The sequence below is a fragment of the Emydura macquarii genome, unplaced genomic scaffold (assembly GCF_026122565.2).
Source record: "Emydura macquarii macquarii isolate MOO-44397 ecotype Brisbane River unplaced genomic scaffold, CSIRO-AGI_Emac_v2 contig_431, whole genome shotgun sequence".
NCBI lineage: Eukaryota > Metazoa > Chordata > Testudines > Chelidae > Emydura > Emydura macquarii.
The window spans coordinates 8,933,732-8,952,424 of NW_027130568.1; the positions used below are offsets into that span (position 1 = coordinate 8,933,732).

General features: G+C 37.0%; 1 protein-coding gene across 5 annotated transcripts in view; it reads left to right on the forward strand.

The window, feature by feature from the left end:
* Window positions 1–18,693, forward strand: part of ZNF236 (zinc finger protein 236) — a 200,647-nt gene that overhangs the window by 119,280 nt on the left and 62,674 nt on the right. For 4 of the 5 annotated variants that reach the window (XR_010917905.1, XM_067537519.1, XM_067537521.1 and 1 more), the window contains 8 exons: window positions 2,518–2,669; window positions 2,846–3,058; window positions 4,168–4,450; window positions 5,068–5,171; window positions 8,084–8,449; window positions 10,438–10,583; window positions 11,859–12,102; window positions 14,008–14,187. Coding sequence is in view for 4 of the 5 variants with exons in the window: in XM_067537519.1 (XP_067393620.1) it covers window positions 2,518–2,669; window positions 2,846–3,058; window positions 4,168–4,450; window positions 5,068–5,171; window positions 8,084–8,449; window positions 10,438–10,583; window positions 11,859–12,102; window positions 14,008–14,187 (1,688 nt within the window). In the remaining variant the exon portion in view is untranslated. The remainder of the gene's footprint in view (window positions 1–2,517; window positions 2,670–2,845; window positions 3,059–4,167; window positions 4,451–5,067; window positions 5,172–8,083; window positions 8,450–10,437; window positions 10,584–11,858; window positions 12,103–14,007; window positions 14,188–18,693) is intronic. The other variant, XM_067537520.1, reaches the window with a different exon arrangement.

Here is an 18,693-nt window from a genome sequence, read left to right on the forward strand (position 1 = left end):
GCATCTGCAGCTTCTTTGTGCAGCATTCCTATCATAGATATCTGTAAGGCAGCCACTTGTGGTGAGAGTCAATCCATACTTTTACAAAGCAATATTCCATTGTGGAAGCATCAAGGTCAGATGATTCTTTTGGCAGAGCTGTACTACACTCCCTAACTGGATTCTGAGCAGTCACCTTCTTAGGTCAGGTCACTGCTGGTGAGTCACTGAGGATGGAATGAATATATATAATATACTATAAAATATGAAAGAAAGGCAAGTTACTTACCTGTAGAGAAATTGGAGTTCTTCGATATGTTGTCCATATATATATTCCATGATCCACCCTTTGCCCCTTTACTTTGAAGTCCTTTGTCACTTGGCTTCTGTAGAGAAGGAGAAGGAACTGAGTGATGGTTGGGCTGCTCTGCCCTTTGTACCCTTGGTATGGAGCATGATGATACTCAGAGTGTATACGAAACCTATCAAAAGAATATGTCAACAGGTCAATAAACTAACTTATTCTAATCTAATGCTAGTTACAAGAAGTATAGTAAAAGCACTTAAGGTAAGTGTGTCAAGATGTAGACACTAAGCACTCTTTCTCACAGCCATGGGTGATGAGAAGGAACTGAGAGCCGGTTGAGCCATACTGCTCTTTATGCCTTCGTTACGGACCATGAGGACACTCAGGGAGCATGTGTGGTCCCAGCAGATGCTGCTGGCCAAAAGACTCTGATCATGAATACATGGGGTGCATTCACACAAGAGTAAAATAAATATATATATATGGACAACACATCTCAAAGAACTCCAGTTACTGAACAGGTAAGTAACTTTCCTTTGTTCTTGCAAGGGTATTACAGGATGAATATGGGTGCAACCTATGCATAATACATAACCTGTGGTACCATTGGATGGCACTCACAATAGCCATACAGAAGATGCTGACAAATCAGTATGCAAAAATGGCAAGTTGTCCCCTACATAGAGCAGATGATAAGATCGTAGCCCTGACCACTTTGATAGGAACACCAAAAAGGGTCTGAAACCAAGACTGATATTTGCTCAGGACACCCTTGGTGTACAAGCATACGTTATGTTGAATAGGTGGTTGCTTCTCAGTCACTTTAGTATGGACATGGGATGTTTGAAACTAAGTGGTGACTGGCAAAAATTTTCAGTGTCAAGGGAGTGGTTTTTTGTTCGTTTGTTTTTGAAGAGGTTGCAAACTTTTGTATATTAAAGAATGCTGGTTTTTTAACTATCTCTAATTAGAAATGCAAATTAAATATAATTTCATAATCCCCTTTTCCCAGTTTTGGGGGAAGTTTAACTATTTAGTCACAGGGTTAGAAATAAACCCATTTTATGTTTTTCATGAAGCTTTCAGTGATTTTTTAAAAATAATTGGAACATTTATTAAAATGTGTGAAATCAATATCAAGTGTTTTTGCTGACTAAAAATGTTTTCAGCATACAAAAATGTTAGCAATGGAATGGGATTTTTTATCAAAATTTTATTCAAAATTGATGTATATTGTGGCAAATTTCATAAAACAAATTTCCAGTGTATTGTATGATTTTTTTTTTTTTTTGGTGAAAAGTTTCATTGCCAAAAAAGACCATTTTTATCAGAAGCTTTTTATATGAAAAATTTTAAGCAGATCTGTTTCCACTCTCAACAGACATTGAATTAATGCTCACAAATAACTTACTTTTCCTCAGAAGGCTCTCTCTATTTCCCAATTGGGGAAACTGAGGAGCACCAAAATTAAGTAACTTGTCCAAGCTTTCACAGAGTGCTTGTGCTAGAGCTATTAATAGAATTCAGTTCTCATTATTTCCTGATGATTCTGGTCAACAGTGCCACTATTGTTGCACCACTTCAAGTTGCTGTTGCACTTCTTTATGTAACTAAGATAGACAAGGATTTGTATCACATGTGGTGGGATTTGGGAAAACCAGAAGACCAAGGATATTTTTATTAAACCATAGATTGAACCCATCCAAAGGGTGTAGTTAAGGGCAATCAGCTCCTTCAATTAAGACCCAGAGGAATCAGTCTGGCACAAAGAATGTAACAAATACATTGCAGCATGAAGGAACTTCTAATGGAATGAGATAGTTTTGATAGGAATGTCTATACCTGAGGAATTCATAGTTTTAAAAACAGTATATTTGAGAAATATCTCCATTGTATGTTGTTTTACCTACAAAATTGTTCTAGCTGCTTTGCTGGCATAATCTTAGTAGTCCATCGCAAAACAAAAAATACTAGTGATTGTATAGGAAAGCTGTGAATGCTGCTTGTATTAAACTGAAGTTGGATTACTCCCTATATAATTTCACAAAATCTGGAAAACTTTGAGGACATGTAATTTAAAATACATACATTCAAGAACAGGAGTATGCTTACACTGCCATTTTTCCTTTGCTTATATAAAAATGACATGCATCAGTGGAGTTTTAATAAAAAGCAATAACAAACTATCCATATAGCGCAATCTGAAAACTACCATGTCTTTGTTTAAATAGATGTGAATATTGCAACAAGGGATTTAAGAAATCCAGCCATTTGAAGCAGCATGTGCGATCACACACTGGTGAGAAGCCTTATAAATGCCAGCTGTGTGGCCGTGGATTTGTTTCCTCAGGAGTCCTTAAATCACATGAGAAGACTCACACAGGTAACATAATACCTTTTTAATATTGTGTTTATTCATGGTGAACACAAACTCCTCACTGATCAAAATACATATTTGTTTAAATTACTTCAGTTTTGGAAGTTACTGTTGTCTCTTAATGTTCCCTGTATATACGTGAATCAGACAAGTAAAATACCGTTTTTTTCTTTTACTTTAAGGAGTTAAAGCATTCAGCTGTAGCATTTGCAATACAGCATTCACTACCAATGGCAGCCTTACCAGGCACATGGCAACTCACATGAGCATGAAGCCTTACAAGTGTCCGTTCTGTGATGAAAGCTTCCGAACAACTGTTCACTGCAAAAAGCACATGAAAAAACACCAGACGGTCTCCTCTACAGTAGCAGCAGCTGGAGAGGCAGGAGGAGGAGGTGAACAACTTTATTCTTGTACTGTAACAGACCTTGTCTGCAAAACAGGCAAAAATGTTTATCAACAAATTGCATTCGTGTCATATTAGTGCTATAATTTATGTCTTCTTGTTGCAAGACATAAAACTATGCCCAATAAGCCAGTAAAACTGCTCTTTTACCTGATGTAGTATAGAAACAGAACACACTTATGAACCAGTTTGACATATTGAACACAACAGTGATTGACAATATATCTATACCTGGTATTCCATTCCAAAGTATTTCATATTCTTTGCATCATACAGTAATTTATTAAAAATTCTTTCATGCGGCAGATATTGAGTGACTTGTCAGACTATTTTTCATATTTCTTCATTGACTCAGGTCTTCCTTTCACATTCTGTCAACCTGCTCTTTTTCTGGCTGCAATCTCTAGCTAAAAAAAAGTCATCTTTGTTCATATCATAAGGAAGCAGACAAAAAGCTTGATTTTATTGGAAATGTACCATGAATTCAAGATCCCACAATAGTGGATTTTTTTTGATACTTTCAGTATTTTCTACAGTTGTACTCTAAAAAAAGTGACTTGTAAAAATGGCATTGAGCATTCCAAATGCTGTCTAAATTGAATTCCTTTTTTAAATAAGAAATAATTTTCTGCAGAACACCTGGCCTGCAAACTCAGCTTGAAGTCTGAAAGTCAAGTAGGGTTCTTTCCAGGTCCTAATTCACTAACTACAAAGATTCTGTATTTGAAACTTAATTAACAATTTTTTTATGTGGGTAGAGTTAGAAAAGAACCCAATGTACTCTCTCCCATAGCTATGATCCCCAGAGAAGCTGTCTTATAGTGAAGTTAAGGTTGAGAGAACCTATCAGTAATTTGGGGTAAAATACACGACTGGGATGTTGTAATTATCATTAAAAACAAGCATTGAAAACCAGAAAATTCAGCGTTAAGGTTAAACTTAAAGAAAATCTAAACTTGCACAGTTGAGACACAGAAGAGCCTTAACTCTGGCATGTGGACACACATACAATAGCTATATGATTTTGATTAAGGCATGTTAGTGTGTGTTGTAATTGTAGGTTAGATTAAACTGATTTTCTGTGTGGTTTTTAAATAGTTGTCTGCGTGGAAGAAGATGATGAAAATTCTGAAAGAACTGCTTCCAGAAAGCCTCGGCCTGGCGTCATCACTTTCACAGAGGAAGAAACAGCAGAATTGGCAAAAATTAGACCTCAAGAAAGTGCCACAGTCTCAGAAAAAGTTCTTGTCCAGTCTGCTGCGGAAAAGGATAGAATTAGTGAGATCAAAGATAAGCATGCAGAACTGGAAGCGGAGCCCAAATATGCCAATTGTTGTACTTATTGTCCCAAAAGCTTTAAAAAACCCAGCGACTTAGTCAGGTAAGGAGTAGCAGAATTTCATGCTTTTGGGTGAGCTAAGTTCTTTACTGGACACTTAACAGTATTAGCTTTTCATCTAACTTTTTATAACTAAGTTCACTTCTATCTATCTAACTATGCATTATGAGGATTAACTAGCAGTTATATAGCAATTTCTCATTTCCAAAGTGATTTACAGACACTAAATAGTATTGGTCTCTAATGTTTCCTTGCTATTTCATACTCTAGAATTGACTACAATTGGTCTCTCCTCATATTTCCATTTCCCTGAATTAAGATAGTTATTTTAAAGTCTTACAATGAATACTTGTATGCAGATATTTGGTAACATTGTGGGTTTTTATTGCAGTAAAATTTCAATATATAATATGAAAAATATATTTGGAGAATGAGAAAGAATTGCAAATATCTTTTAAAAAACAACAACAAACCCCCTCATTAGAACACCCTCTTTCCAAGATCTCTGAATATGTAGTGTAACATAAATTTAAGTTTAAGTACTTCAGAACGTTTTAAAGATCTATTAAGATATAAAGTGACTGGTTGGCATGGAAATTGACATGTTCATTTAAAATGCTAACCAATATAGTAATTAAAGAAAACATGTTTTTGTCTAGGCATGTTCGTATTCACACTGGGGAGAAGCCGTATAAATGTGATGAATGTGGAAAGAGTTTTACTGTGAAGTCTACTTTAGATTGTCATGTAAAAACGCACACAGGTCAGTAGGATTTTAAACTTGCATACTTGCAGCCCCATTAGCTATCTTCTTAATGGGTTATTTTATCTGTAGGTATTGGAGGATATGATATATTTCACTATTAAAAGCTCAATGTCAACATTATATAACACTTTGAGTCTACAATATCTTCCATAGTGGTTGTTGATAAAACCTATTGTTTTAACACTATATTTATCAAAAAGTTTATGATAAGCAACGTCAGGGAAATATATTCATGTTTTGCACATGTGGATTACTTGTATACTTGCTGGAACAGTCCAGCACTTAGTGATGCTCTTAGGCAGAAAGGGCAGGGTTTGGAGATTATATAAAATAAAGTTAGACATGACCAACAGAAAGTGCCATCAGTTCTGTGTCTGGGAGTGTGGTGCGTGTCACAGCCCATTTTTGTTGCAGGCTGTATTTCTCCTGCCCTGGAAGAACACTCTACTTTATGCCTTTACACCGATCCCGTTGCTGCTCAGAGTCTTGTCCAAGATCCAGGAAGACCATGCTCACCTCATACTTACAGCACCAACACTAGTTTTCACCCCCACTAGCCTTATGAGTCAGACCACCACTCTCTCCCCCACTAGTCCAAATGTATTTTCCTAGGATCATGGTGGCTGCCTCCACCGCAGCCTGCAAGCCCTTCACTTAACAGCATGGATGCTTCATAGCTAACGCTGTTGGAACAGGCTTGATCAAAGGGTGTGCAAAAAGTACTTCTAAATAGTAGAAAGCCTTCAACGAGGAGCACTTACCTGGCTAAATAGAAGCATTTTTCTGTCCCCACATGAAGGGTGTCCCTGTGGAGCAAGCCCCCATCCATCATGTATTGGACTATCTCCTGTATCTGTAATGTCAAGGACTAGTGGTTAGCTCTATCAAGGTTCATCTGGCAGCTCTCTCGGCTTACTATCCATTAGCAAATAACAAATCCATTTTTTCCATTCCTGTTGCTATCAGGTTTTTGAAGCGACTGGACAGAATATATCTAGAGGTACAAGAACCTATTCCCCCATTGGATCTGAAGAAGAAACAGTTACCTACCTTTCCGTAACTATTCTTCTTCAAGATGTGTTGCACATGTCCATTCCGCTACCTGCCCTCCTTCCCCTTTCTATCACAGTCTAAGACTCTATATCGTAAAAAGGATCTGAGGAAGATCGAGGGCGGCTCCAGCCTTCATACCAGCACACAGTGGCATGCAGCAGCCAAGAGTGCTTGAGCCAGCCCAACAGGTACCTCTGAGGGAAAAATATCTCTGACAAATGTGTGTCAGATGTGCACTCACGTACAGTGAAATGGACATGTGCAACACATCTGGAAGAACAACAGTTATGGAAAGGTAGGCAACAGTTTCTTTCTTCCACTTAATCATTTTTATTTTTAGGCCCACATTTTCAGAATTCTGTGCACCCAGTTCCACTGTTACATGCACATTTACTGCAATTACATACATAATCATGGAAGCTTATTATTATGGTCTGTACAACAGTTGTTTGTGCCTACAGGTCCCAGGCAGCATTGTGTTAAGTATTGTACAAGCACAGAGTAAAGACCATCCCTGCTACAGAGAGATTACAATCTAATGGCCGGTCTTCACAGAGAAGTTAGTGGCAGAATAAAATAGAGTGTGAATTTAAAATGCAGCAGTTATTCCCCACTAACTTCCCATGTGGGCACTCATATTTTTCGCTAAGAGCGCCTTTTTGCAGTTTAGATTAATCCACTTTAAAGTGGTTTAAACTAAAATTCACAAAGGCCCTTTTAATGCAGAATAAGATTGTCCACATTGGGAGTTAGTGTGGAATGGCTGTTGCACTTTACATTTACACCCTAGTTTATTCCAGATGTGAGTTTAGAGTACAGTAGCAATTTTGTGCTAACTCCCTGTGTGAACACTCTTATTCTACATTAAAAGGGCCTTTGTGCAGGTTATCTTAGCCCACTTTAAAGTGGATTAAAGTTCCTGTGTAGACAAGCCCTAATTAAGAGAAGGCTGCTAGCAACAATCTAAAGTTAACAAGGAAAGTAGGATGAGGGAACTGGTGTTATGTATATATGGGCAAGATTTGTGCACTGCTAGATGGTTTTCAGTCAGCTGATCTTTTATATATTATAAAGGAACATGAAGTAAATATCAGAAATCCCTTCTTGTAGTCCATCTAGCCTTTATCATTTGGCAGTTTCCCATAGGCATCCTGATAGGTTTAGGTCCTAAGGAGGACTAGGCTTCCCAGACTAGTTTGTGGAGGCTACTGCATGAATAAGGGATGGCATGGAAGAAAGTGCAAAGATACTTGTAAGAGAAATGGACAAATTGATGATGGAGGCTAGTATCACTGGTGGCAGAAGGTGAACTTAGAAACTTTGATGTGGCAAACAAGGTCCAGCTGGTGGAAGGAGTCCGCTAAAGGAAGTTACTTCATCAGAATGATGGGCCAAGAGGATGAGCAGTAGTATATTGAATGGATTTGAGGGAAGCAAGGTTGGTTGTCAGGAAGGTGAGAGAAGAGGGGGTTACAGTCATCCACCTGAAAAAATTAGGGCTTGTCTGGGAGTTTTAACAGTGGGGTATAGACAGAAAAAACACCAAATCTTAAACGTTAGAAGAAATGGCAAGTTTTGGACACAGCCTCTGTGTACTGATCTAGATGATTCCTAAGTTACGGCCCTGAGTTACAGGAAGATTAATGACATTAACGGTGATGAGGAAATAGAGTTCACAGTTCTGCATCTTTAGTTTAGGTTCTTAACTATTTTTTGAAGTGTCCAATATTTTGTTTAACAATACTGCTAGTTGAACTTCCTGTTCAAATTTGTTTATTACTCTGACTGTTCACATTGTTATACAGTACTGGTAGTTATTGATTGGTTCTTCTGTTGCTATCTCTATTGTTTTCCAGGTCAGAAGCTCTTCAGTTGTCATGTATGCAGTAATTCTTTTTCTACCAAAGGGAGTCTAAAAGTACATATGCGCCTGCATACAGGAGCAAAGCCATTTAAGTGTCCACACTGTGACTTACGGTTTCGTACTTCAGGGCGCAGAAAAACCCACATACAATGTCACTATAAACCAGAAACCAAGAGGGCTAGGAAGCCTGTGACCCGTACATCAACTGAGGGACTACAACCAGTGAATCTTCTTAATTCTTCCTCTACAGACCCCAATGTTTTTATCATGAATAACTCTGTCCTGACAGGTCAATTTGATCAAAATTTGCTTCAGCAAGGACTTGTGAGCCAGGCTATCCTTCCTGCTTCTATGTCAGGTAATCATGAATACTTTTATTTGGGTTTAGTTAGCCAAAATACTGAACTCTGATTTCTGTTAGAGAAAGTTTACAGATATATGCCAAACTGTAGTTCTTAGTAAGGTAAGATTTCCACTGAATCCATGATTTGATTCTTCTTGATAAAGTGATGCTTTCATTGGTGAAAGTGGTGCTTTCAGCGGTGACGATATCATGTACAGTCTCTTAAGGATTCAGTGGAATCCATTCAGTCATCCACTATTCATCCATCATTGGAGATTTTTAAGAGCAGGTTAGACAAACATCTGTCAGGGATTGTCTAGTTAATACTTAGTCCTGCCATAAGTGCAGGGTACTGAACTAGATGACCTGTCAACGTTCCTTCCAGTCCTGTGATTCTATAATTATTTTCAGAGGAGTAGAGAAATAGGTACAAATTGCTATTTTTTAAAAAAAAACTCTTCGTCTTGTGATGTTGCAATAGTGCTGTACGCAAAGATGAGGACAGTATAGATGAAATAGAAGCCTAAATTTGAGATTCCACATTCTGATTTATTTTAATTAAATTGTTGCTCTTTCCTGTAAAAGAAGAGAAAATTAGTGGCTTATGTACACAGTCCATTTAATAAATATATTTTTACATTAGGTTATAAAGAAAGGACATTTAGTTTACATTAATTGTGGATATGGAGAAAGCATTCAAAATACAGAACTCTTACAGTTGCACAGATCCCTCCCTGCAGTTAATTGTCAAAGCAAAAAATAACAAAAATATTAAAATGAGCAGTACAGAAGAAATTAACATAGGTATAGAATAATATTTTCAGAAGTGATTTAGACAGTTAGGAGCCTATGTCTTATTGAAAAATCTGTGGCGCTTAGTGTCCTAAGTCATTTTTGAAAATAAGACTTGGGCATCTAAGTCACTAAGACACTTTTGAAAATTTTGCCCATTGAGCCTCCTTTATAGGCAAGTGTTTCCCACAAATTTACTTTTAAGTGCTAACATATCCATCAAGTTGTAACCACAGCCATTCTAGCCTGTCTGGTTGACTCTTAGTCTGTTATTGTAGAACTGTGTGAAAGTAACTGGTTTGAGTCCCTATGATATTGGTAGAAATTAATTGGCAGGTTCAATTCTTGGAAGTTTTACATTCTTTGAGTTTTGCTTGAGCAGAATGAGGAGTCCTCAGTGTGTTCTTATGCCCCAGAATGGGGTAAAGAACCTTTTCAGTAGTATACAAAAAGCATTCCTGGTACTGCAGGTTACCCAATACTCCGCAGATATTTCCTGTAGCTGTAGTGGGGACCAAATTTATCTTTCTGGCAGCACAAAGATTGAAAATAGGGAAATCAGGACAGACGGCAGTCCACACCACCTGGCTGTTAAGATTGTTTTTATGCAACTCATGAAAGGACATTTGTTTATTTTATAGTTTTTAAAAGAGACATCTGGTGTTGAATGTAATATACCACTAAATCATAACAGTTTAATGCAGATCAGATTTGAAGTCTTTACGTATTTTTAAATTCCACCCACACAAGCACTTACTGGGACATAGGTAGAACTTTGTGTTGAACTACAGTGTTGCTGTACTATGGGTAAACTTTCAAAGAGTCTTCATATGTTCATGCATATTCAGACATTTTGGTGCAGCCACTTGCAAATTTGCTTTTTACATTCCAGGTGGGTGCATATTCAAAAAGAGGAAATATTTGGGCCTATGTGTCTAGAATTCCAAAGTCACTCTGAAAGTATTCTACTTTATAAAAGAAACTGGTCACTACTTAAATACTTCTTTTTTTCCACCTCCTAAATGCATTATGCAGATTTGTTATAAACTTAAAAAATGGAGCACTGACTACTTGAATCTAATTTATTTTTCTTGGTACACAGAATTGTGTATACTTAAATATTTCAGAATGATTTCATTTTAAAAAACTGGATAAAAAGGAGACCAAGAATGACAAAGAAAAAATTATAATATGACTATTTTCTTTGGTAGCTGGAGGTGACTTAACTGTGTCCTTGACAGATGGTAGCTTGGCCACCCTTGAAGGCATACAGTTACAGCTTGCTGCTAATCTGGTTGGACAGAATGTTCAAATTTCTGGAATAGATGCTGCCAGTATTAACAACATCACATTACAGGTAGGTTACCCTTAACAACAGAGCTCTGTTGACTTCACCTGGGGCACCTGCACAATCGTACAGGGTCCCTTGCCATGTTGCAATGTTTCCATGTTGTACAGTAATAAAAAATATTTTGTGTGTGTATATGAGTGTGTGTGGAAAATAAAACTTTAGGGTTTCTAATTTTCAGGAGCTTTTATCTGAAAAGTTTATGCAAATTATACTTGCTTTTTATCTATTAATAACATTGTTTTTCTAAAGCATTTTAATTCAAATTTTCCTGCTATTTATAGTTTTTATTTCAAGGAATGCTCTCTCCCTTAATGCAGGAGACCTGTATTATTCAGCACCCTTCATCTCTAGATGTGTCATTTAATTTTTTTACAACAAATTTGTGAACATAATCCAGCAGAAATGTTTGTTTTTAAAAAAAAGAACAAGAGAAAATTTTTGGCTTCAACCAATTTTCAATGCTTACTCTTAACACAGTGTGGGGAAAAAAAGAACTTGGTGTACTTTTATTGATTTTAAACCTAAAACAAGAAACCTAATTTGTAAATCTGAATTACATAAACTGAAATACAGCATGTATATAAAGAAATATAGATAATATGAATGTAAATTTTGAAAGTTATCTAAGATGCCAATTTATAAAGCTTTAGGGTGGTTGCACATAATTTAATAAAACACAAAAGTAAGTATATAACTTCAGCAGGGGTGGAAAAATAAGTCATTCCTACTATCAGTCCACCCTTTTCCTCCACTCCCTTTCATCTTAATTGTCAAAGGCCTGAGGAAAGTGATATGAAGGCGATACAAAGGAAATACCTAGTTCCAACATGAAGGAACCCAGCCTGATGAAGAAAATCCTGCATTTACTCCCCTCATGTAATGATCATTAGATGTAAACAGTTGCTCAAACTTGCTGATCTCAATTGCTCTGGCAGAGTTGGAGAAAGAGGCACTCTCTTAGCAAGGGTCCAAACCATTTAGGACTTCAGTAGTTCAAAGGCAACTCTTTGAATTGCATTAAAAAGCAAAGAGGAAGCCAAGGTAATTGCCGAGGAACTAATGTTAAATTTTTCATCATATACCATTGCTTAACAAGTCGCCAGCTGCATTCTACACCAGCTTTCATAAGCGACCTGTAAATTTGGCAAGGTCCAGATTCAAAAGGAAAGATCCACGTGTAACAAGGCAGAGGGAATTAAAGGTGTTCCAAGGTGTTGTCACCTGGACTTCTCGGTTTATATTAACTTTCACTTATCCATATCTGACCTTCTTGCTTTTCAGATTGATCCCAGTATTTTACAGCAGACATTACAGCAGAGTAACTTACTTGCCCAGCAGCTAACTGGTGATCCCAGTATGGCTCCGCAGAACAACTCCCTTCAGACAACAGACAGCACAGTACCAGCTAATGTGGTTATCCAACCCATATCAGGCTTGTCTTTACAGCCCACAGTTAATTCTTCAGCTAGTATGACGATAGGACCACTGTCTGAGCAAGACTCTGTGTTGACAACTAACAGTAGTGGTAAGAAGAATTAATAACCCCTTTTCTCTTGCCTTTTATGTTTTTTAGGCCATAGTTCCTAAATCATTTACAGGTGGAAATCTTGGTATTGGTTAACTTGTTTTTAGCTCTCTGGACTTCAGTAAATAAATAAAGTGGTATTGATATTAAATAAATTATTGCTTTAAGTTTGGTAATAAATTACACAACTCCATAAAGAGAGTTCTATTTGTACAACATAAATATCTGAGGCCTGATTTTAAAAATTTACTTATATTTTCCAGTCACACTTTGACCTCTAATTTTGTGATTGTACTTGTACATTACTTACCTAAATGATAACATTTGTGCCTACAAGTAAGGGTAGATGCTAGGCTCTTTTATAAACTTGGTCCATGAAATGCAAGCTATTTCTTTGTTACAGGTGTGACTCATTTAGATTGGAAGCCTATCAGGCCCAAGGACTTTGCCGTCCTCTGTGTGCTGAAGTGTGCTAAAAATGTAGCTTGCACTTAACAAAACAATAGTTTAATCAACAATGCTAGTTTGAGAAAACATAGAGACTGCATAGCTAAGCACACAACTGAGGAAATTCCAGAGTTAGGGTTACAATTAGACCTGGCTGAAAAATGGAATTTCTGTCCAATAGGAAATTCTGAGATTTCAAAATTTGTTTCCATTCTAAATTGGGATGAAAAGTCAAAATCTAAGAATTTTTCATGAAATAAAATACGCTAAAATATTTCATTTTGATGTTATCAAAACATTTAGTTTCAATAAAGTCAAAAAGTTTTGACTTTGTTTTAATTTGTTGTATTACAATGTATAACAATATAAAAGTTAAAAAAAAAAAAATGTTTGGACCAGATCAAAACTAACCATTTGTACTTTATCTCATAAAAATTTTGACAAAATCAATATGTTCCTACAAAACTTTTAAATTTTATTTTCTAATACAAAACTTTTCCATTGGAAAATTTTCAACCAACTTTAGTGACAACCTTAACTGATCGTCTGTGTGCTTATGTATTTTTATAGTCTACGTAACGGCATACTTTTTCTCATATAATACACATTTTTCTACAGAAACTACAACTGCATTTTAGCCTCTACTAAACTGTGTATTATCCTGTGTGAACTAAAAACACAGAATGAAAAGTGTAGAAACCTTACTAATTTCTAGATGTTTTATGGTGCAGCCGAAGTAGCCTTGTAACTATGTGCAATGTAATCTAATTTTATTTGGAATGTTGGTTAGTGACTGTTAAATACGGTTTATGTGCAAAGTGTGTTTTTTCTTGAAGGTTCATGACAAATATTAGAAAAATAAAACTGATTTTCACCAGCTTATTCAAAGTAATGTCTTAGTTAGCGTTGTTTCCATATCAAACTACAATTTTGTACCTTAAGTTGCTTTGATACAGCTGTCGAGGCTAGTGTGGGTGGGTTTTCACTCTTCTCATTCTCAAAAACAATTCAGATGTGTTTTTTATTTTATTTTTGAAAAGTCAAGAAATCTCTTAGCAAAGAACATCTTAGAAAACATTGGTGAGAGTTTTTGAAATTGGAAAAATTGAAAATGGGGTTTAGAAGTACTAAAACTATAACTGTCATTAGCTGTCCAGCGATAATAAAATGTGCTTAGTACTGTATCTTGCAGAGTTATATTTTTATTTAATTATAGATGCATACTAAAACTTGCAGCACTAAAGATTGGTTATTCAAAAAATCTAAAAATTTAGAAAAGCAAAGATTGGTTAGCAACAATGTTTTATTCAAAACACAACTTTAAACAGCTTAGTTTTGTTATAAAGCCCAACATTTCATTAGTTGTTTAAAAAGTAAAATGCTATTTTTGAATATCTGTATTAATTTTACAAAAAAAGTATTGTCATGTATTTTTTTTTCTCCCAACTTACATTTTAGGTGCACAGGATCTCTCTCAAGTCATGACCTCACAGGGTATGGTGTCTACTTCAAATGGTCAGCACGAGATAACTTTGACTATAAATAACTCGAGTTTGAGTCAAGTTCTAGCTCATGCTGCTGGTTCTACTACCACAAACTCATCAGGAAGCCCACAAGAAATTACCCTCACCATATCTGGTTAGTATTTTTTTGACACTAAGTGTCCATTCCTAGTTCCCATCCAAAATGCTAGCTATACAATAACATTTGCTGGATAATTTTATTAAAGGGTGAAATACTTTGTTTCCACTGCCTGCAGCTTTCGCTTAAGGCTATGTCTACAGTATAGACTTCTGTCTGCATAGCTGTGTTGGTCAGGGATGTGAAGTAGAAGTCCCTAGCATAGATGCAGTTATCCTGGCCAAAGCTGTGCCTTCACTGATAAATCTTGTTTTGTTTGTGTAGGCTGGTTTTACTATACTTATACCCTGTGTAGCTTTGCTGATATAACTGTGTCTGTGTACACTAGAAGTGATTTGCTGGGAAAGTATATTGTACTTCTTTACTGACAAAGCACTCCTATGCAGAAATGGCCTTAGTTTGACGTATTTTAGATTTTTCAGAGCTAAATGTAGCTTCCCCAATTTTTTTTTAAAGGTTGAATAGCATTGCTTTGAAAGATAGTCATATTTGACTCCGTCCCCTCCTTCGTTATATTACTATAGAATTGATATTTTGCTTTTTCAGTCTCTGGGTATGTCTGCATTTCAAGCTAGATTCTAGCTCGAGGAGATGTATCCACACAAGCTGTGATTGAGCTAGTGTGCTAGAAATAGTGTAGCCATGGCAGTGCAGGTGATGGGAAGAGCTAGCTGCCCTCAGTGTGTACCTGTTGGAGCGGCTAGCAACTCATGTTGCAGCTGCTACACTCAGTTATTAGAATATTGGCTTTATCAGAGGCCTAACCTCTGAGAAGGACTATTTAGACTTCGAGAGGTAGTTATAGCACTTCAATACACTAACCAGAGAAACCTTAAGACTTCATTTTTTTCTGTTTCTGTCAAAGGTTGGGGCCATATTCAATCTAACCGTCTTTCCATTTTCTCCAAGAGTGACTTCAGAATCTGCTTCCTTAGTAACAAGATACAACCAGTCAGTATTCCATAATGTTAACCCATTCAGCTTCAAATACTTTCAAAAGACTTTTGTCAAGATCTCTCAGAAAAGACTGCTAAAGAAACTAGACAGTTATGGAATGAGAGGCAAAGTGTTATCATGGATCAAAACAAACTAGGAAATACGAAATGAGTCTGTTTTCATCACAACAGAAGGTTGATAGATTGCTGCAAAGTTCCCTAATAGCTCCTGTGGTGGTTAATGTTTTAATGATCTGGAAAGATGTGAGAACAGTGAAGTAGCAAAATCTGCAGATTACATAGTTATTTAGATGAGTCAAATCCAGAGAAGACTAAAAGGGACTTAACCATGCTAGATGAATGCAGTGCAATAGCAAATGAAGTTCAGTATTGATTTGCAAAATAATGCACATTAAAGGGAAAAAAATAAAATATTCATTTAGGGTCCTAAATTAAATGTACCCACACAGGAAAATGAACTGGTCATCATTGTGGATAGTTCAATGTAGACCTCATTCAACTTGCAGCTCTTGTCAAAAAACAAACTGTCAGAATGGATGAGGAATGGGTTGAAGAATAATATGGAAAAAAAACTATAATGCTGTTGTATAACTCATAGAATGCCCTCATCTGGAATGATGTATACAGTACTGGTCACCCCATCTCTCAAACAATATTGCAGAAATTGTGTAGGTTTGGGGAGGAGGGCTCCTTTTAAAAAGGAGAATTTGTGTCCGCAGTAACTGCTCTGCATGTGGCTTTGTCCACTACATATTTTGCTAAAGCTTTCATGGTGTGGTGTGATGATTTAATCCAGAAATACCACTAAATGTGATGACTGCTTCTCTGGTGAAAATGCTTTCTTTAGCTTTCATCTTTACCTTATTTACTTTTATTATGTTTCCCCCATAGAAATATTAGTTATAATGAATTGTGTGGAGAACACAAATTTAGAACTTCTGTTCCCCTGACTGATAACAAAAGAACAATGATCTGGTAGCAACATTTGCAGATGACAAATTATTCAAATTAGTTTAAATCCATAGAAGACTGTGAAGAACTTGAGAGAGACTTACCTATGCTAGATGATTAAGCAATTGTGTCTCAGCCAGAGTTATGGCTTTCAACTCTGTTGCTAGAAGTCATGTTTGGGTTGGAAGAGTTCTGATAATTATAAGAAGTAAACGCTGTGTTCTTCACAATTTACCAGACTGTTATTTGGAGAAACTTTGGAAGAAGTCATGGTTGCAATGCCAGCAAAACAAAGTGTTCTGTACCTGGTCTTTGCAAGCCCAACAAAAAAGAATTCAAACATTATAGCTTTCAAAGATACTGAAACAAAGGCAGTAAGGATAGAATCATCTAGTTCCTGTGCAGCATCTGATCCAAAGCCTCAGTAGATGATCAAAGGAATGATTTCTGTCTGGATCTCTGCCTGTCCAGTTTCTTTCTGCAGGATGCAGAAAATAGATAAATAGATAAATGAGTTCTGGAAGTAATGGCACATAGATACTTCTTGGAGATTACACCTAGACCCAGTTGCTTCTCCAAAATTCAGAAACCCAGAAAAACATACAATATTCTGTTGTGCTAGAAATCTCTTGCCTTCTCACTTTAGGGACCATAGAACTATTATCAATACTAGAAAAAATATCCGGCTCTCCATATTTGTTGTCCACAAATCAACAGTAGAAGTCCAAGAGTTAATAAATATTAAACAACTAGACACCTGCACTAAGAACAAAGTAATTCAAATACATTCCTTAATCTTTGTTTCAACATTCTTTGGTGATTTCTTAATCTCATTAGTTATGGCCAAGTTCTAACTTCATATCCCTGTATGGGAATGTTGTTTTCTGTTTTTCACTATGTGTGGATCTTTATTTTCAATACTGAAACTTTCCTTTGGTCTCTTTAGTATTCTCAAATGTCCTCATGATGATAATGGCCAGTCTAAGAGATCAAGGCACACACATCTGTCTATATATATGTTCCTGGAAAGCTTGATGATGATGTGCCTATTGTCCCAGTAAAAAACGTTAAGTTACTATTTTTATTATTTTAGTACTAAGGACCCTAGTTGTGGACCCAGGACCCCATTGTGCTAGGCTCTGTATAAACAAAAAGCAAAAAGAAGGTCCCTGCCCCAGTGAGATGATTGTGATCCAGACAACTTTGGACAGTTTGCGCATAGCTTAATCATAAACATAAAACAGAGTTATCTTCTGACAGCCCTCACCACAAAATCAACACCATGTGAGAATGATTTCCACCAGAAGAAAAATAGAGCATGATCAGTCATAGATATCACAGATTTCTTCTTGAGTGATTGCACATGTCCATTCCACTTCATGTATGTGCGCACTCAGTGCACCAGACTTGGAGATTTTTCCCTTAGCAGTACCCATCGGGGCAGTATGTGTAACCTCTGCTACTTCATGCTCTGGGTGATGATATAAAGTGCAGAGCTGCCCCTGGCATCCCTTCATCCTTCTTGCCTCCCATGATCGGTAGATGGCGCATGTTAGCTTGCTTCTCATAGACTCATAGACTATAAGGTCAGAAGGGACAATTATGATCATCTAGTCTGAACTCCTGCACAATGCAGGCCACAGAACTTCACCCACAAACTCCTGTAATAGACCCCTAACCTTACTGAAGTCCTCAAATAATAATTTAAAGAGTTCAAGGTACAGAGAATCCACCGACAAGTGACCCGTGCCCCATGCTACAGAGGAAAGCAAAAAAACCCCATGGCCTATGCAAATCTGCCCTGGGGGGAAATTCCTTCCCAACCCCAGATATGGTATCAGTTAAACCCTGAGCATGTGGGCAAGACTCATCAGCCAGGCGCCCAGAAAGAATTCTCTGTAGTAACTCAGAACCCACCCCATCTAACATCCCTTCACAGGCCATTGGACATATTTACCACTAGTAATCTAAGATCAGTCAATTGCCAAATTAGGCTGTCCTATCAAACCATCCCTTCCATAAATTTATCAAGCTCAGTCTTGAAGCCAGCTAGGTTTCTTGCCCCCACAGCTCCCCTTGGAAGGCTGTTTCAGAACTTCACTCCCCTGATGTTTAGAAACCTTCGTCTAATTTCAAGTCTAAACTTCCTGATGGCGAGTTTATATCCATTTGTTTTTGTGTCCACTTTGGTGCTGAACTAAAGTAACTCCTCTCCTTCCCTGGTGTTTAGCCCTTTCATGTATTTATAGAGAGCAATCATATCTCCCCTCAGCCTTCTTTTGGTTAGGCTAAACAAGCTAACCTCTTTGAGTATCCTCTCATAAGGCAGTTTTTCTATTCTTCATATCAGCCGTTCTCTGCACCTGTTCCAGTTTGAATTCATCTTTCTTAAACAGGGGAGACCAGAACTGCACACAGTATTCCAGATGAGGTCTCACCAGCACCTTGTATAATACCTTTCTTGGTGCATCCTAGGACCGCATTAGCTTTTTTCATGGCCACGTCACATTGGCGGCTCATAGTCATCCTGTGATCAACCAATATGCCCAGGTCTTCTTTTCCTCTTTCATGTCCAACTGATGCGTTCCCAGCTTAT